The sequence below is a fragment of the Aspergillus viridinutans genome (genome assembly GCF_018404265.1).
Source record: "Aspergillus viridinutans IFM 47045 DNA, scaffold_6, whole genome shotgun sequence".
NCBI classification, from domain to species: Eukaryota; Fungi; Ascomycota; class Eurotiomycetes; order Eurotiales; family Aspergillaceae; genus Aspergillus; species Aspergillus viridinutans.
This window is the reverse complement of record NW_025091222.1, coordinates 500,855-520,574: the sequence shown is the minus strand read 5'-3', so window position 1 is coordinate 520,574 and position 19,720 is coordinate 500,855. Positions and strand designations below refer to the sequence as shown.

The window sequence follows — 19,720 nt, the reverse complement described above, 5'->3', positions numbered from 1 at the left end:
TACTTGGGCCTAGCGGACAGAAAGATCCATCTTGAATGCATGGCTATTCGCCTAATTACCACAGAGGCTTGGATACCCCTGGTTGATAGAAAAGCTCCTACGGGACGGCTTTACGTACGTATACGAAGCCTCCATGGGGCAATGCTACAATAACAAGCCAGCAACACCTGTAAGGTACCAGGAATTGGTCATACCTACGGTACCTACCTGGTAATAATTGCATTGATCCTGGACCCTGGAAGACTATGGAGTATTAAATGAATTATTACCTACTGTAATAATAATGAATTTGGGAAGAGGATTGCCTACTTCTGAACCGTTCATAACTTAGGCAAGCAATGTGTACGGAGTAGTCCGCAAAGGTATCTGAATTTGGCTAACGGGATAGGATGAAGACGGGGGTTACCGAAAGACGGGTAAAACCTCGTGCGTTCCTTATCATGAGGGACTCTACCTAATACTCCGTAGTACCATGGGACCGACAGAAGGATGTCCCAGACTTTCCCAACAAAGAAAAAGCAGAGAATGCTAATCCAAAGAATCAGATTGTCAGTCAACGTCCAGAACAGATCGACATATAGAGCACTCATTTTTCATCACGTAACTGAAGCTTGATACTATAAACCTTCAGGAGGGTTTTGCGTCTCTGCTGACACATAACAATAATAAATAGTTAGATATTTAACTTAGCAAGTTTACCAGCTTTTGTATCAATACAACCAACCATAGGCGAACTCCACCTTTACCACTCTTGGTAACTTGAAACCCAATGATGTTTCGCGACGAACACCAGAATTGTTGCATTTCCTCTTCGTAGATAGTCTAGACTGTGAAGTTTCTGTTCTTGACTTCCTTTCCATCTTCTAGTGGAGTTCATAACCGTTTGTTGCCCCGCCCAGACTGATCCTTTCCTTACCGAGTTACGGCAAGTCCAGCAACCAATCTTAGCCTTCTACTACAGTTACAGTCCTAAATCATCCTAAATTCTGATGGCCGCCGGCTCCGTCCCCGGTCGATTGGATACGCGACAAACTCTGTGCTTCTTCATTGGTGCTTTTCTCCTGCATGCTCGTTCGCTTCGTTTCCACTAACCACACCAATGCCCCTGGTGCCAAGCTCAAGTCTCACGTTCCTCGAAGGAAACTGGTCGGCCTACTCACTGATCCCAGATCCAATCATCGTCTCATGGTGGGCTGGCGGAACAATGGACTCGTGCCCTGGGTGAACGGGCCTCCTGTCCCCTTACTAGAGGTATGAGCCTACATGGATGGCATTATTAGCACTTTGCAGGCTAGTCTAGCAGTATTATTTTAGCTACTCGCCCCCAAGGATTGAAGATCCTGGCTTGTTCCTCTTAGTATCTTCTGTGGGTTCGGGGAAGTAGACATGTTATTCCAATCCATGTATATCTTACTACCTTGCCCCTCGATCTAGCTTTCTGTCACTTTTTCCCCTCCTCCACCTCTTGACTGTATACCTCAACTCAGCAACGTTTAATTATATTCATCGCAGCTGTTGCTCGGCTGCGAGCCCTTCGCGCGAGGTGTGCACACACCCTTGAGCCTCCAGAAACAACTCGCAAAATATACTACGACCATTGCATGAACGGGATATGAACTTCGGGCAACCGCAATCGCATTTCGCAGAAGTCACACGAACAAGTCCGCCAGTATGATGAATCGTACAGCATTGAACGGGCTGTGTCCGGTACCGTTTCTTCAGGAAGAACTCTTCCCCTCCACCGGTGGATGTACGCTCCCCTGATTATTGCTGGCTTGCTGTTGTCGACATTGGCTGATCGTGTTGGTTTTTGCTTGTTAGTCATCGGAGGTCGTTATTGTCAACCTGTGGGCGATATCTCTTGCTGTTTACCCTGTCCGATAGTAGCATGGACGTACGGTGATGGTAAGCTCACACTGTGTACCTGTTTGAGTTGCAGAGTAGCCGTCTCACTTTAACCTCTTTTACAATTTTGCAGGGTTGTTCGAGAAAGCGAGTTCTGCGAGTTGGATCAGTGTCGCTATGTTGCCACTCTGTATCTTCCTGCTTGTGTCGTATGCAGTCCTTCCGGTCAAATTTACGCATCGCCACTACCTCAGTATCTGCTTCACATTGGGCATCTGTTTCATGGAGGTAAGTAGAAATGGCGCATTGGAGGGTCCCAGGACGTGTTATTAACCGACATGCAGATTGCGTTCATTATCCCTCTAGGGGTAAAACCGGATCAATGCCATAACCAGATCACTCCCAACGATATGCATTCTAGTCTCTCGTGCGCTTTCACAGGTGCCCTTCTTCTTTTCGGAGGCTGGATGGTGGTAGTATGGAGTATGTTTGGGAACGATTCTGAGCTTGTGTGGGTTGACTCGTACTAATGATCTCCAGGTTTTCTCCGTACGGTGGCCTTCCATCTTCAGGTATGCTGGGAAGTGATACTGGGTCCGAAATTCATGTGGGGAGCGTTGATCTTCGGTTGGGTCGTCCCAGCTATAGGGCTCACGGTGATGCTGCTCTTGACGGGCGTATCTTTCCGATTCGGCACCATTTGTCATATCAACATCGATCGTGGCCTGCAGGATTACTGGATCCCCATCATCTCGTTCTCCGTTGCCGCGCTGATCCTGCAACTGGCGACAATGGGGTACTGCATCCACGTCTACATCAAGTCTCTCTTCGACACGGATTCAACCACAAATAGCTCGGGATTGCCGTCCTACTCCTCCAGCGTCCGCACCGTGTCCGCTCGTCAAGCATACCGTCGCATCCGAAGAGTCCTCCAACTACAATGGCGAGGCGTAGCTCTAGTCTTGATCATCGTCGCGAATGTGATTTTCTTCGCCGTGACCTTCATCGACCTCGACAGCGGTCTCAAACCGACGCGAGAGAATATGAAAAAGGCGACTCCATGGATTGCGTGTCTGGCAGCCTCCGGGGGTGACCGGGAAAAATGCGACCACGAGGCGGCAAAGGTCCGGCCCAGCGAAGGACTACTGCTCGCCGTCCTGATCCTCCTCTCCCTGGTCGGATTCTGGAACTTCATCCTCTTTGCTCGCCCCTCGATGTTCCGCGGCTGGGTCGACTTCTTCCAGAACATGTTCGGCATGGGCGAGGCCCGTCTCGAGTTCGTTTCCGCTGATGCGCGCGGGCGGCTGGGCGACGCGCGGTCCTACGAGATGCTCAACAGCACGGGACTCCCCTCCTACAAATCACCATCGCCCATGGTCCGATCGCCAAGTCCTGCGCGCATGGCGGGGACGAAGAGTCCCGAGAATGGCCACTTCGGGCGAGATGCCAGGTACGTGCGGCCGTCCATGAGCTTCTCCAGCCCGCGGCCGCCCAGCGCATCACAAGGGCGCGACTGGGATCCCAAGACAACGTTCGCCCCGGCCGTCTATCGGGAAGATGATGACTAGACTGGTGTCTTTTTTGGGTCTTTGGTTTTAATGTAATGCCATGTCACGCTGTTGAGGAGTTTAAAATTCTTTGTATATTGGTTTTGGACGATGCAATGTATACCCTAGCAATGTTACTTCTGGCCCTCTGTTTCCTTCTCTTCATGTCAAAAGATATACCGTGCATATTACTTTCGCAGGCGTCAGCATCTCCGATTTACAATGTATTCCATAATACACATCAGAGTATACAGAATTCAAGGATGTAGGAAAAGCAACCCACACCTTGAATTTAGGAACTAGATTCCCCGCATTCCAGTGTCCTTGCCTTGTGGGCGAGATGAAGAACGACTTCTGTCCTTGTGATATAAAGCCTATCACCATCGCCTTAAAATTATGGCCGTCGAGTCCATCTCCGCGACAAGTATCCACCCTCCACACCACGAACTCTAGACTGTAACATCAACAGTAACAGTATGAGACGATCTGAAACTCGGCACTTGCATCAGCTACCTTGGACTATCTTCACACGGTCAAACCAACCACCAATAATCGCTCTTGTAAGCTGCAACTTACTTTAGCCGATCCTTCTAGAAGAAAACTGGTGGTGGATTCTGGCCAAGATAGACTTTGGCTACGGGGTAAGAGGTAAGACTGCAACTGTAAGACACGTTGTGCCAGACAGCGTATCCGTATCCGTTCCACAGGTCGGTGACTCGGTGTAGTCTACGGAGTACCATAGCTAGCTAAAATTTCAGAGTGTAAACTGTAAACTGTAACTGCAGACCAAGGTAAACTAAAGTTTGAGCTTGCCATATCGTGATGTCAACGTGAATCAGATATTTCGCACTACGCGATCCTCACCGTAGATGAGTGATGCAGTATCTAGACCATGGAAATCGAGTATCGGGGTCACGGTCACCATCCATAGATCCATGTAAGGTAGCTGATGCAATGTAACACACCCAAACAGGAACATGGCCGTTCCTGCATTAAGGACAGGGATTCGTACAGGCGAGGGAGACTATTAATCAATAATCCACGAGTAATCTCGTGCATGTACGGGGTAGCACTGGCACTATCACTGATACCTTGTCAAAGAGTAGAACTAGAGACTCTCAGAGTAGTAGTCTACTCCGTATTGCTGTGGAGTGTGATGGGCAGAGAAATATCGACTATCGAATCGAGATCAGACAGGATCTTCTCCACTGATTCCTCCGTTACTCCGTACGCCGTCAGAAAGTCCCAAGAGATGAGACAGTGAGATATGGTAACTACACACGCGATACTCCATAAAAATCCCTCATTGCGGGGATATGGAGACGACTTTATCTCCTCTAAACCTAGGCATCAGCATCATCACTAGAAGAAGCATGAGTACAAAGTACTTTACCTCACATCCGACAGGCGGGTCCAACGCCTCATTCTCCTCTTGTGGCGGCAATGGCAATGGCAATGGCAATGGCAATTCTGGGACATGTGAAAATCCTTCAACAAGCGTGATTCTACCACCGTAGGCTGAGCTTAGCACCCGCCTCACTGTGTGTCAGACTCAGCACCATAAGCTCAATAGGACCTTGACGGCATGGGTATCAAACTCGCTGATCTACAAGTAGATAGTTTACTAGTGCGTCGAGTTCAACCCCGCAAACACGGATAAGCGGAAGCTGGAATGGTTGACTATCAATTAATCGGTACGGGTACGGATATGGATATGGATATGGATCTCCCTTTCACTACCCCATGGGGTAAACGACTCAAGTTTGGGACTCATATTCGATAGTGCCAGGTAGACTGGATTGAGTTTGATGTGCGTGGTGCACTGGATGTGTTCGTGGGTCGACACCGGTAGGTCTAGACTAAAACGTACGGTGTACCGGCCTCGGCAGTGGAGCGGGCCTCAGAGAGCGCGTAGCTAGGCTTGGGCGGTTTTCATGTGATTGTGGATTGGGGATCAGGACTTCAAGTAAAGATTTGAACCTCTTGTGTTCGTATTCATGCATAGTAGCGGTGTTGGGTGGAGTTCTCGTCTAAAGTCGATATCATGGAGTACGAATGCTTAGCAATCCTTCCAAGTGCACATCACTACAACTTAGATGATCGGACTTTCACGAGCTTAGTCACTTCTGCTATGATACATGGTCAAACTAGTTGCATCGTCCGATGCAAGCACAATTGATTTGATCCTTCGAGGGATTGTTTGCAAACGCCGGTCAAGCAAGGTTCAAATAGAAAGGGAATAGATTTTGAGTTGCAAATTATTTCCGTGAGCACCAGGGATAATACCACAATCAATGAGTCCTAGCCCTCCGTTTATCGACTACCAGGCGCTCACATCGAAATTTTCCTGCAAGATACCGTCAGAATAAAACAAGAAGAAATGGCCTAGGGACAACTCACCTCGGAAAAGTAGGTCGTCACCACTGTCCGATCAGAGAACTTTCTGCCCGCAAGCGCTTTCAGGGCATTGGTGGTCGATTCTACCGTGTCAAACTTGACATAGATCTTTCCCACTCCGGGAGACTGCCTGCTGCCGCCAGAAGGACGTGGCACCTTCAAGTCCAGGACCTTGCCATACTTGGAGCACTCCTCGCGAACATCATCGCAAATTTCTGTACCAGAGTTAGTAAATTTTGAAAATTGCCCCGTCAATGAAAGAACTTACCTTCGTAATCATCATTGTCCAAAAGCTCCTCCGGCGTCACCATGTTCAACAACTGCAAGACACGGCTGCTCTCCAAATCCTGGGATGTAGTCTTGGCGAACATCGACATCGCGTTGACTCCCATGTCAAGCCCGGTGGCCTGCGTCATTCCGATACTAGCACGCACAACCTTGAGATGCCGGTCGCCCAATTCCATACCGTTGAGACCCTCCACAGCGATAGGAGTCGCTGAGGGGTCAGCGTACTCGCAGAAAGCGATACCCTTGGCAAGTCAGTAAAAACCTTACCGCGCTCGGATAGACACCACTTACCCTTGACTCTTCCGTCGAGCTATCTTTCACAAGTACAAACGATTTGAGTTCGCCAAACGACTTGAGTAACATGGTCACGGGCTCTTCTGGAATATATTGCGGGATATTGGACACACAAATCTTGTTGGGCGAGTCGGGGACCTCATTCAGCAACACACCCTCCTGGTATTCTTGGTCCGCACTGCCGTTCGGGACAATGTAATCCTTGGGTCGGCGCACTTCGAGCCCCTTGGGGGCGCCGTTCTCAGCTCCACTGACGGTTTCGTGCTCCTCCATCGTGATGCCATCAAAGGCAAGAGCAACCGTGGTGTCGTTGGGTGTCTTGAACTCTAGAAGTGCAAAACTATGGTCTTCGGATATTTGGGCCGAGATACAAGGGTCCACACTGTGAATGACATTGAGGCCGTTGAGTTGCAGGTTGAAGAAGGACACGAGATGCTCGCTGGAAATGCCGGGAGGCAGGTTGTATACGAACAGACGCTTGGCCTGACGCGAGTTGGACGGCTTGAGGGCTGAATTGTCCGCAGATCCACCACCAGGCTGGTTCATGAAAGCTTGAAGGCGGCTGGGGTCCATTGGCTGCTGGCGAGGTGCTCCGGGAAGGGGAAACATGCCTAGAAACGTTAGCCACAACTTACATATGGATAGATACACGTCGCGTAGTCGCAACTTACCCGACAGCTTGGCTTGTTCAGCAGTAACATTCTCATAACCAGGAGGCTTAATGTCCCACTGCGTCAAACGACGTTTCCTAGTCAGAACAGATGGCACATCTGTCAGATCGGGCGTGGGCTCCCTCTTGCGTGGAGGGGTTGCGCTTCTTTTCCGTTCTTTCTTCTCCCGGTCGCGATCGCGCTCGCGCTCGCGGTCTCCTCCTCGTTCTCTCCGGGGTTTCTCTTCGAACAAGTCTCTATCCCGGTCACGTCGAGACGATCTATCATCAAAATCTCTGCGTCGGCGATCGCCGCGATCGCCGCGCTCCCGGTCCCATTCGCGGTCGTCTCTCCGGCCGGAGTAGCGGTCCTCTCGTTCTCTGGCGCGGTAGTCGCGACTCGACGAGTATGAGTCTGCCTCGTATTCACGTCGGGAGCCCCTGGAGCCGTAATGGGGGGATCTCGATCGTCTCCTCTCTCCTCTCTCTCCTCTTTCACCACGTTCACCTCCGCGTTCGCGTCTTTCGTCGCGCTGTCGAGGCCACATTAGCAATTGTTTATGAGAGTTCATCCTAGCGGCTGTAGCGACTTACGTAGTGCTCTCTTGAGCGGCCGGGTTCTCCTGTTCTCATGGTCAGTTACAGTTAAATTGTGGAAGATAGAAAGATCTCTCACCTCGCGAAGAAGAGTAAGTATCGCCGTTCATGTTGGACGAGCTATCTTATCCTTTCCTGCTCCTTTTACTCAACGTGGCGAGAAGTAAGTCAACAAAATATAAGGGTTGACCTTTCAGAGCGATAGATAATATCAACAAGGCGATCCTGATGATATAACCAAACCTATCAAAGGGGTCTTGGACAAAGGAAGGAGTTGCGCTGAGCGTCTGGCTGGAAAACTCGCAGGTCGTGAAATCGGCGGCGAAGAGCAACCGCCGGCGTCTAGAATCGAAGCGGTTAGCGCGCTAGCTGTGAACATGAACTACCGCCTGCCTCTTAGGAGGGAGACACGGCAGAATTTCGAGATACATTTATCTCCTATCAGTACCTCTAAGAGCTGCAAGACTGCAAGTTGTTCCCATTTCTATATGACGTTCCCTTTTTGACATCATGACTGTTGGGGCCTTCTCAGAATGGCGCAAATTTCCCATGAGTTTAAGTGAATTATGTATTAACACAACCTTGCGCTGCGGTCAGTCCTTTCGGTAGGCTATATCACTTGATCATCGAATGGAAACGATATTCCTGACTATTTCGAGTCTCTAGATGGCACAATGTTCCTGAAAGTGACGAATGGCGATGCGTCCTCCATGGCCGACTTTTATCTCTAAAACAAGACCCGCAATACCTCTATTATAGGACATATCGCTCGCTTATCTCTCAATCAACACCAAATCCCCGAATAAAACCCTCCTCTTCTCCACTGCGCGTCGAGTCAATTGGCGCTGCGAATGGCTCGAATGGAGAAGTAACGCAAAGCGGATCATCAGATGACACCCATGACGACCAGACCTTAGAGCTTCTGAAGCACTACCTCAATCTCTCCTCGAATCTTACAGACCTCTATACCCAGTGGTCCTCGCAAGACCCGAACTTCAAGAAAAAGGCACCCCAGTTCACAGGGATCAGGATTCTGCGCCAGGATGCTTGGGAAGCCCTTGTATCTTTCATCTGCAGCAGTAACAACAATATCGCACGCATATCGCAGATGGTCGAGAAGTTATGCGTCAACTATGGTCCCCTGGTAGCCACCGTCGGCGACCGCGCGTACCATGACTTCCCTCCTCCCGAGGCTTTGACCGCTGACGACGTTGAGGGTCGCCTGCGAAGCTTAGGATTCGGTTACCGGGCCAAATATATCCAGCAGACAGCTTTGATTGTAGCGAAAGAGAGAGAGCAAGGCTGGCTTGACTCGTTGCGGAATCCAGAGTCTCCTGTTCTCGGAGTCGAGCCTGTGCCCGGCGATGAAATGAGACCGGAGGGTAGACAGGGATACCGTTACGCTCATGAACAGTTGTTAGGGCTACAGGGGGTTGGGCCGAAAGTTGCAGATTGTGTCTGTCTCATGGGGTTGGGGTGGGGAGAGGCGGTGCCGGTAGATACACATGGTGAGTGACTCTCAACAAGTCTTCTACCGATTACTGATGTTGACAATTTTTAGTCTGGCAGATTGCGCAAAGAGACTACAAGTTCGGTAGAGGCGCTCACAAGTCGCTAACGAAAGCAACCTACGACGCCGTCGGCAACCACTTTCGGAAACTCTGGGGCAAGGAGGCCGGCTGGGCTCATAGTGTTCTGTTCACGGCAGACTTGAGGACATTCTCAGACAGATTAGCTGCTACGTCTGGCAAGATAGATGTCAAGGTTGCTGTAAAGGACGAGGGCGATGATAAGGAGTCCGTCAAGGTCAAGACAGAAGTCACGACCTCCACGGCTTATGCCTTGAAAAGACCTGCGAGCGAGGACGAGCTGGAATCAAAGGATATGAAAGAGGAGAGTAAAGAAAACGTGAAGGCCATCATACAAACCTCACAGACCACGACGACGAGAAGAATGTCAAAGCGGCTTCGGAACCGCTGACACAGATTCTTCAGGATTATAGGCAAATATACACCTGTAGACAGATATTTACAAATGTATACTTCCTATTCAAACTTTACCCCGTAACCAACACCTCGGGCCATTCCGAGAGACGGAGATATCGATATTCTCGGACTCGAATGCGCAGCACCTTCAATTCCTAACGCACGTCTCGTCTACCAGGGCTCAAAATCATTTCTGCAAGAGCCAGTAAGACAACTACGATACGCCAAAGACCCCAGTCACAAACGATCAAGTAATTCAATACTCATCCGCAACACTTACTCCGTACATCACCAACGCCCGGGACATCAAAACAGGAAACCCGAAGCCGAGACAAATAAACCATCAGCAATGTTGATCCACAGGGCATCTGGGTATCTATCTACGCCATGCACAAGTCGCAAATGCTGAAGAACGGCCACCTCGATAAGCGTTGAATAAATGTGGAGAATTGACATAACACTACCGTAACCGTGCTTCCGTTTCCTGCCACTGCGATCGGCAAACCTACTCTTGAGAGAATCCGGTCCCTCAGTGAAGATCATGATGCCCCTAACCTCCATCGGTATCTGCTTATCTAGGGAATGAGTCAACAGGATTTTCGGGCCTTCGTGGGTCGGATTCTGTTGATCATTATGGAGTATCTACTCTGTAGTCTACCGACTACTACGTACTGCGCACGCCAGGATGGTCAGTATGACGTTGATGGGCTTGGTTCCGTTTACGCCTGTATGGATGACATATATGAGGGGATAGAAGTGAAATCGGCAGTCCTCCTTATACTAACTCCTCTAGCTTGTTCCAGCAGGGTGCATTGCTAGTATGCAGTAGTTCTGCAGTATTTTGCCTGATTGACGCCGGGAGACTTTCAGCAAACAAGAAATGCAAACCTGATGTGGGGCAACTCAGCCGAGTTGATATGCATTAAAACAACCCCAGATCCTAGTCTACTATATTTTGAAGTCATCACTGAAATTGTTGTGCCGTGCGTGAATGCAAAAGAGGAACCTTCCAGATCATAATTTCGTTATTAAACCACCGTATATCGCTATCGTATGCGCCAACGCTGATGCTTACAGATGCTGATGAGCCTGCCTAGGCGTCTAACAGGGAAAAAGGACAATATATGACAGAACGAGGCAAAACTGAAACCAAATCGCTGCAAGCTGCCCATTGAAGGCACAATCCCCATAAGCGGGGGGGAAGAGTCACGGAAATTCGCAGGATATCACTAGACCCGTTATAACATTAAGTCTGTCACTTGCGTCGACGTGCAGGATGTTCTGGTTCTCATGCGGCACGGACAAAAGATGGTTGAGGCCAAGCATATTGGACTGGATCTTGCTCGTGTGCTGCTTCAGCGCCTTTTTGATCAGAGCTGAAGCCCTTTCTGCGGGCAGTGGGAGAGCGGGGATGACAAGCGTAGCACATTTGAGTGCTAAGGCAGGAAGCTTCCGAAGCCGAATTGAAATCTCCCCGTAGACGGGAGGGGTGAGGTGAATGTGATATCGGAATGGACTGGAATACGACAGTTTAAGAGCCCCCAGTCGAGCTGGATGCGTCATCCCATCCCCACTCCCTGAGCAACTGCTTTACGCGATACTCGGTTGCCCAACCAAGATCAGCTTCTATTCCCCGCAGCAAACGCAAAACTACCCGTCGTTCACGAGGCTCAGTGAGACATTGACCACTCACAAACAACGGCTGGAGAGAGTTAATACGAACGGAGCCATGAGGACGAGCCAACGAGATGCCGACAATCTCGCGGCTATGGAAGCGAATCTCATTCTCAATAGAGCGGTACGAGTTAAGTCGGTTTGTTATGCCACTTCTCCTATTGATTGAATCATGAGGCTTGTTGATAAGTAGAAGAATGCGAGCCATGTGATAATGCTGTATAGCCGACGAGCACATCGGGATGCTGAACCATATTTCAGACAATGAGGCTGCATCCTCATCTTCGGCCGTTCTTGGGTGAGGAACGTTGGATAAGTCGATACGCGCGCACGGTCGAAAGCTAGTCGGAAGCCTCTTGTACCATGTGTCAAGCTCGGCTTCGAGACGATGCCAACGTTCAAGGAGAGCTTGTTGAGAAAGACTCATTTGGCCTGCGGTAACCGCACCAGTGTGCGTCAAGTGAAGGCTATCTCCAGCGCCGATGAAATTGACAATTTTGGAAGCTATCCACACGAGAGCATTCGAAATGAGATCCTCCTTCATTTCGTCGCCCTCTTCGGGATAGCCGGCCGCGTTCAAATTGGTGGTACGCACGAATCCCATACTGTCGAGCTGAAGACCAGCTTCAGTCCACAATACCACGTCATCGGTATTCAGCCTGGTTTGCGTCTCGTTGATGACTGTATGAGATGCTCATTAGGCTCCTGAACATGGGGAGGGGACTGGCACATCCGAGCGCACTTACATGCAGCCAGGTAGTCTTGCCTAGCAAAGTTCCAGAATGTTGCCCTCCTGGCTCTCGAAAGCCCGAACTTCCTAGGTGGCTGAAGCGATCCATCCCCTGGAGAAGGGTGTTGCTCAAGTGGCAACATACCGACTTCAGCGACATCCAGCAAGGATTTCACACCACTCAGGTGCCGGTTCCACGCCGTACCAGTCGCATCAAGGAATTCATAGATGGATAATATCGCCGTTGCGGCGAGAACTTCGTCGGAATGGACACCGCTAGATGGTCGATTATGTCTTCTACGTTTGCGAGAATTGTCGTGGTTCTGGCACAGTTCGGCAGCCTGCCACTGACCAAATGCCTCCGGAGTGCTCAAAGGTGGCGGACCTTCGTCAGGTTGCAGCTCATTCACCAAGAGCTGGATGGCCTTTTCATAGTACTTGGCACCACACCAGGTCCAATCTATACCTCTCCCATCAGGCCAGGTCTCCGTGAAAGCCTGCTTTCCGCTGACGCCACCAAAAGGAGATTTTGCACCCTTCACGCGACCAAGCTGTTTCGCAGCATATGCACACGCGGCATACTTGAGAAGAGGATTCGTGAGAGCCTTGACCGGAACGAGCGATGCGAAGTAAGTCCCTAAATCGAAGAGATCCATCCTATATAGTTCCCGTTAGAAGATCTACTATCCTACTGAGGGTGGAGACAAAGACATACCACAACCCCGGCGCTTCAGAAAAGTGTCTCAGGAGAAAGACAACCTCATAGTCGGTCTCCACTGGCAGCTCGGGCTTCTGTTCGGCATTCCCGGCATTTCGTGGCAAAACTGATCTGGAGGGAATTGAAGAGACCATCGGCTCCGAGGTATGCTGGGTACCAGGATCGATAGGTGGTGATAGAGTCTGGGAAGGATTCAAAATGAATTTGATGTCATTGTTCGTGTTGTTGCTGTTGGGGTTGGAGAAAGAAGATATTGATATCGGAGGTGATGGTTGAGGGGCCAATGCAGTATGAGGTACATTGGTTGAAGGTCCAGACGGTATTGAAGGGGCTGTAAGGTCTAGGATATTGGAATGCGCAATGTGATCCGGTGCCAGAGAGTGAGATCCGTTGTCGGTAGTGAGGGGAGAAAAAGGGTACCGATTAGTAGATCCCGCTGTGGACAAGTGTTCCAAGCCTCGAATCTCCCCGTCGGCAGAGGAAGGCGTCTGTAAACCTTTTTGGTGAGCCTTGGAGGCTAGAACAGCGGCTTCAGATTCTCCCAGAACAGTCTCCAGCTCCTCCGCACACGGATCGGAATTGTCGACAAAGACCACTAGAGAGCAACATCGCTATATCAGCTCATCGAATCAAGAGATGCAAGACGCTCGAGCGGAATAAGAGCGCAACGGGAATCATTCGTCCGTACCATCCTTAGGTATATCCAGCCAGACACTGTCTTCATTGAAAGTATTCTTATAGGAATAAAACCCTTTCAGACTACCGCGGCCATTCGACGAGTCATCGATACTCTTGTTCATCGAAGCATTTTGCTGATGCCGAAAAATAACACCCTCGCTAGGGCGACACTCCCTGGATCCTTTGCGACATTGGGAACACTGCGGTTTTTGCTCATCACCTAATTCACGGGTTTTAGTCACTTTCCGACACGTTGAGAGGCACTGCGACGAGAGCGAAGGGTGGAAGTTTACATTTCAGCTTTCGAGTTCGGCACGTCAAACTGCGATGAACGACAAACGTCAGTCTCTCAGTCTCTTTCTTGTGATCTTTGCACAGTCGATCCGTAGTCGAAGATGGTGCGATACATGGCAAGATTCGTGTAGGAAATCATGTAGGAGTGCAAGTTATAAACGAGCAAGCGCTAAGTCCTCCTTCCCATGTTACATACCAGCCTGTGCGGGATCGCATACCGGATGGCAACGATAGCGAGTGAGTTGCAGCATCCGAGAAACGAAGCGAGTATGCGATGTAAAGTGTGGACGATGTTGGTGTAAGCTAGGCGTGGAGAAGAATGTAGTCGGGAAAATTAACTGCCAGAACAGGGATGGCGCTTCGTTTATCAAAGCGCAACAATGATTAGGATTAATGGATAATACTTATATTAGAATAAGACCGTCTCTTTGAGGACAGCCGAATGATTATGATGACAACGCGAAGGAGACGAATTTTGTTGGATCGCGGAAAAAGAAAGAGAATGGGAGGGAGAGAAAGCGGGGGTTCGTGGCCGGGGATCGCACAGGGCACCGAGTCCCCCTGACTGACCCCAATTCCCCATGACAGCCTGAGAGTCTACGAGGCCAAATGCCGACCGACCGGAGAGTGAGAGTGTCCGGAGTGTCACCTGAGATCGGACTACTGCGCGGGACCTTTTTTCGGCCTGAGGCTCCTACTGCCTTTGCCGGGATTGGCTTGCCATGGCATCTTCTACTTAACCTCCCCTGTCCCCTACACAGTTAACACACACTGTTGTCACTTGATCAAACAAAGGAAGCATGTTTAAAACTACTAAAGGGGAAACGGAAGGTTGAAATGCGAATCAATCCGCTGACGCCTAGGAAAAGGAAGGGAGAGGTGACCACTGAGTGGGTCGCGCGATCTGATTGACTAGTATGGCTTTCATATAAACAAAAATAGGTCATAAGCTGACAGCCAGAATAGCTTCAGGGCAGGATCAACATAATTTGTGGATTGACAGCAAGGTGGCACATGAGAACTTGGGAGAGAGTTCCTATTCTGTTACAAAGGCGTTCATTCAATCAAGATGCAATCAACATTTCAAATGGCATTCTGAGTTATATCAAGCATTGGATCTCGACGCGGGGAGACATGAGATTGAGAAATGGCGAAGTGGTAGCAATGCTGGTCCTCTTTAAAAGAAGAAAAAGACTGACTCGAACCACGAGCTTTCAAAAAAAAATGCGTCTGTGGTGTCCTTGCGCTAATCTTTGTGCCATCCACTTCCAAGGGATCCAAAAGCCAGACCGCTCGATTGCTGGCGAGTCTATTATTCAGTATAGATAGATTCAAATTTGTATCGTGGTGTCGATACTATTTCTGCTGGTATCCGCCATCTGGACAGTAGAGTCACCAAGATCGTATATAAAGAATGTAATCAACAGTCCCGGTAGGTAAGGCTACGAAAGTGATAGAAGAAATAAGGTGCTAAGAAACGAGGTAGAATTCTGTATCATTTCATTACCGCGATCTCGCGCGGGATGTATTTATGTCCATCTAGTGAAACATGATAAAGCGTGCTTAGGGGGACCGGGACATGCCAACCCCGGGCACGAAGAAGTTAAAGGCTAGGGTAGAGCTCAGATGAAATAGCACCAAATAGCATAGTGATCTGAATCGATCTTCCCACCGCCAGCGCGACCTGCCTGGCCTGACCAATTGACAAGCAAAGATGGTAGAGGGATCGGCAGGAAAAGAAGGCGGGTATGAGATCGGACAAGACCTGGCCAGCGGAGAATTAGAAATCGACATTATCAATAGAAAAATTGAAGACACATTAATTAGGGTATAAAGCAATAGACGCTTCCCACGAACGCCGTTCTGGAGGTACCAGACAGAATCAAGAACATGATGTTTTTGAGTTTTTGAGTCGTTTTCCTGTTCAATTATGGACAAATATCATCGAGTCCGGATCTCGACTCATATCACTGGTGTTCCTGGGTTCGGATGCTTGAGTGTGTTGAACAGGTATTCCGGAGGAACCCGTCGCATGGTCGACGGCCGGTCGGTTCCATATGCTTGGGGGGCGCGCATATAGCCCTGGCGGCGCCGCTGAATCTTATTGAAGATAACTCCGGCAATGACAATCAGGAACACGCAACCAAGAGCGCAGCAGAAAGCTACGAGGACCACTATTCCGTTCGAGTGGTGATGGCCTGTGGCAAGAGTTAGCATATGTGACTAAAAGCCAAGTTAAACCCCATGTGTACTACTGACCACCACTAGTGTAAGGATTCTTGTTCTCGTAGAACAATTGAGACATACTGCCTGACTGGCCGTTCCACTTCGAGGACAGGAGGAACGGAGTCAGAGTGGTTCCATTGAATAGAGCAGCGGATGCATTGCCGAAATCGGGAATCACAAGTTGTCCTGTGATCAGCAGGGTTTGGTCATCATTGAGAACAGAAATATCACGATGCTTCTGGGACAGAGGGAGGATCTCAAGGCTGCGTATGGTCGTGCCGTCGCCGAAAATGCTTCCAGCGAAGTGGAGATTAGATCCATCGTAACTTGCGAGGAAAGCAGAGCCATTCTTCGATTCTCCAGCGAGCCAGAATCTTGAAAGGTCCGTGTTCGCAGGAGTAAAAGCTGTGACAGTTCCAAGAGTGTCGGCCGTAGAGGTCCCGGCCAACGGCTCCCAGCTCTGATCTTTAGGATTGTAGGTTGCGACGACAGTCTGATTTCCCGAAACAGTAAGATTTCCAACTGCAATCAATTGCTTGTTGCTGATCCACTTCAGTGCCAAGACGTTACCATATAGAGTCACGCCTGGTCGATTCCACTGTGCCTCGGTTGTATCATAAAAACAGACGGCGGGGCAAGGCAGCGCTCCAGCAGTTTGGAAATTGCCTCCGAAATAGATTTCGGTAGTTCCAGGGCGGGCGGCTATTACATTGACTGAGACGTCTTTCCCGGTAAATGGGGGAGGAACATTCTCAACGAACGACTCATTCTTCAAGTTGTATGCCACGAACCCATTAATCATGGAATTGCCCACGGTTCCGGTAACGTTCCCACCTGCAAACAGGGTATCGTCCGAGACGGTCAAGGTCAAAAAGGTGGAATTCCTGTCAAGTCCCGAGCCAATGCCGCGGATAGTCTTGTCAGCGCCATTCAGAATAGCGAGATTTTGGACTGAAGAGCCATCGCTGGCGGTAGTGGTGAAATGACCACCAAGAATAGTAAGGTTGCGGCCAGAATTTGTGTCATAAGTACCCGTGAATGTCCCAGCACTGGTATTAGTTCCGCCCACCTTTGTCAACAAGGGGTCCAGACTCATCCCGTCATTATACAACAGCGCCACAGCGCCTGCCGCTGCAATACCACCTGAAGCTAGATTGCCTGCGAGGATACTTGTGTTTTCATGTTTGGCGTAAGCGGCTAATTGCCCGGCGTACTCGATTTGGCTGACGTTAAGATTTTGAAGCCAGTTTTTGTGCGAGGGAACCCATACAGCAAACCCAGATACATCGGAAGCTAATTCATTGCCAAACGAGAGTATTCGGCTGAAGTCACCGCTCACCCCAACCACAGTCTCATTGAGATCCATGGAGAAGTTCAACTGTAAAGCTATTATCCGGTCCACAGGACCATTAACACCGCCGCCCAGAGCTGACCAGGTTTTAGTATCGAAGGAATAAGCTGCGACGTGTTCGAGGTTCTGATTGCCGCCATCAGATGTATCGGTAAAGTTTCCTCCCACGTAGAGGAAGTCGTCCAGCACCGCCATCGATGTGACTTCAGAATTCAGACCACCCCCAGTCATTGCAGTCGCATTTCCATCACCGAAAAACATGATATTGTGAATGGAAGAATCTGAGAAGTTTCCGCCAGCATAGATTCTATTGTCATGCTTGGCCAATGTCTTCACAGAAGCACCAGAGTCAAGCTGTAACCCCGCTTTATCAACGGCAGATTGTGTCAGATTCACACTTGTAGCCTTGGAAGTGGGATCATATTCAAAAAGTCCATTCAAGTCTCCAGTTGTCGAATTGCTTGATGCATCCGTGAGCACAAACTTGACCCTTGATGCTACCACCGTGATGTCTCCTTGGCCGGCCACCGGAATCAGCGTCACCTTTGGACGAAACGAACTACCACTGGCATCGACATGACCGGTGTAGATGGTGTCATACTTTTCGTAGAGATTCGTTTGGTGGATCACAGTCTGAATATGCTCGTCGGAATCCGTTGTAACAGTGGCTGTCACGTTGACGATACCGCGTGAGCCACAGGTTCCATCTTGGGTGCATCCAGGGGTGTAGATAAGGATACTATAGTTTCCGGACTGCTTGACGTCGGGTTCAAAGACCACAGAAGTGCTGTCTGCAGTAGAATCGGTGACATCAGCCGTTAAGTACTCGGATGAACTCTGTCCGGACTTCGTTGTCGACCAAGAGCCCGTCCGGGTTGCTTTGGAAGGATACTTGATGCTTGCACATGTGGGCTCGTTAAACGCATCCACGGCATAGGCGAAGATTCCTGTCATATTCAGTTTCAGCAAGCGCAAACAGTTGAAAAACCATATTTATGCAGTGAACTCACCTTCCTGAAAGAGCTCAATTCCATTCAATCCGGCACCAGATCCATACCAGTCGGAAATTTCAATTTGGAATCCGCTCATGCCCACGACATTCACAAATTCGAAGTCACGGTATTTCTCGTCTGTGCTGTTGGACATGGCGCAGGTAGAGTCGCAATGAACGTCGTAGCCGGTGTTAGGATCTGTGTATGTGAAGTTCATGATGCCATTGTCCGGAAGCCTTCTGAACAGGAAGGTTTTGGTGCCCCTGCCCTCGAAATGGGTATTGTACAGACGGAGTTTAGTTGGTCTGTACTCAAAACCCATATCTGCTCGCCAGAAGCCTGGCGAGTAATCAGCAAGCAGCCATGTCTTTCCTTCGCCGTCCTCGCCACTAGTTTGGCAGATAACATTCTTCGGGTCACTGTAGCCTGATCTCGAGGAAACTGCATCGGAGGTAATTGTGGCATCCTGGAGGTTGACAATCTGCTGCTGCTTCTTGGAAGATGTGGAATTGCCGACGCCATCGAATGATCCAGCGAAAATTATATGACCATCGTCATTCTTCAGGATGGATTCCACCGGTCCGTTGAGCCCATCGAAGGACAGTGTCTGCCAGCCTTCACCTCCGACCCAAGCGACCGCGTTCGATGTGTTCTCGTATTTGAAGTAACCACCCACGTAGACGCTGTTGGTCTCCTGGTCGCACAGCAGCGCAGAGACCGACCCTGAAAGGCCAGGCAAAGCTGTAACTTCGTTGGAGTCAGGCTTGTATAGCGCTGCACCCTTGGTTTCAACGTCGCCTAGCTTAGTGAAGTTCCCTCCGACAAAGATGCCCTCATAGGTTCCATCCTTTCGCGTGAACGCACACATTGCACGAATCTGGGCATCGGATGACGAAAGCGCTGTAAGTCCGCCATTTGGAAGTGGTGTCAGAATCGATTGTCCGGCATCGTGGACCGAAGCTGTCTTCGATTGTTCGGTATATGAATAAATTGACGCAGCATCGAAATCTCCCGTAAAAGCGACTCGGCCTAAAGGCGACAGATCCAACTGAGGTTCTGAAACTGAAGTAAATGACAGTCCCAAAGCAGGAACTGCTTGAAAGATTGGCAAAAAGTTCAATAGGAGGGCGTACGAAAAACCAGCCGTCGCAGGCCCAGACAGTGAGGCAGCCCTCATTGTTTAGGGGCGCGACGACAGGCGAGAGAGAGTAATCGCCCTGAAGTTTGTTGCAGAAATCCTGACCCAAGATGTATGTAAAAAAAAGAAAGCTGGCTAGGTGGAGAATGAAGATGAGTTTCTATATAATGAGCTCAAATTCCTCCACCCAAAGTCATGCAAGAGGCTGGCAAAGGAGAGACTCGGAAATGAATGTGGAAGTGAGGAACACGAATAATGTGCTAAAGGGGGATAGGAAAAACAACGATAGGTAATGAACGAATAGAACTCCGTGTTCT

General features: G+C 49.6%; 5 protein-coding genes across 5 annotated transcripts; 2 read left to right on the top strand and 3 right to left on the bottom strand.

Moving 5' to 3' along the window:
• Positions 1 to 1,671: 1,671 nt before the first annotated feature.
• On the top strand, positions 1,672 to 3,413 carry gprM (the record flags this gene model as incomplete). The annotated part of the gene is made up of 5 exons (XM_043271222.1): positions 1,672 to 1,750; positions 1,822 to 1,905; positions 1,979 to 2,133; positions 2,190 to 2,328; positions 2,386 to 3,413. The coding sequence occupies 5 exons, from the start codon at positions 1,672 to 1,674 to the stop codon at positions 3,411 to 3,413; spliced, it is 1,485 nt and encodes a 494-aa protein (XP_043127157.1).
• A 2,299-nt stretch (positions 3,414 to 5,712) lies between these two features.
• Aspvir_008045 (splicing factor u2af large subunit) lies at positions 5,713 to 7,727 on the bottom strand (the record flags this gene model as incomplete). The annotated part of the gene is made up of 7 exons (XM_043271221.1): positions 5,713 to 5,739; positions 5,793 to 6,004; positions 6,058 to 6,319; positions 6,369 to 6,982; positions 7,043 to 7,553; positions 7,615 to 7,643; positions 7,697 to 7,727. The coding sequence occupies 7 exons, from the start codon at positions 7,725 to 7,727 to the stop codon at positions 5,713 to 5,715; spliced, it is 1,686 nt and encodes a 561-aa protein (XP_043127156.1).
• A 400-nt stretch (positions 7,728 to 8,127) lies between these two features.
• Positions 8,128 to 9,597, top strand: Aspvir_008044 (8-oxoguanine glycosylase OGG1; the record flags this gene model as incomplete). The annotated part of the gene is made up of 3 exons (XM_043271220.1): positions 8,128 to 8,222; positions 8,284 to 9,125; positions 9,179 to 9,597. 3 exons carry the CDS (start codon positions 8,128 to 8,130, stop codon positions 9,595 to 9,597), a joined length of 1,356 nt encoding a protein of 451 aa, XP_043127155.1.
• A 1,536-nt stretch (positions 9,598 to 11,133) lies between these two features.
• Positions 11,134 to 13,524, bottom strand: Aspvir_008043 (uncharacterized protein; the record flags this gene model as incomplete). Its single annotated transcript, XM_043271219.1, has 4 exons — positions 11,134 to 11,957; positions 12,023 to 12,663; positions 12,722 to 13,319; positions 13,413 to 13,524. The coding sequence occupies 4 exons, from the start codon at positions 13,522 to 13,524 to the stop codon at positions 11,134 to 11,136; spliced, it is 2,175 nt and encodes a 724-aa protein (XP_043127154.1).
• A 2,134-nt stretch (positions 13,525 to 15,658) lies between these two features.
• Aspvir_008042 (putative cellular morphogenesis protein (Rax2)) lies at positions 15,659 to 19,442 on the bottom strand (the record flags this gene model as incomplete). Its single annotated transcript, XM_043271218.1, has 3 exons — positions 15,659 to 15,894; positions 15,956 to 18,220; positions 18,284 to 19,442. The coding sequence occupies 3 exons, from the start codon at positions 19,440 to 19,442 to the stop codon at positions 15,659 to 15,661; spliced, it is 3,660 nt and encodes a 1,219-aa protein (XP_043127153.1).
• Positions 19,443 to 19,720: the final 278 nt, after the last annotated feature.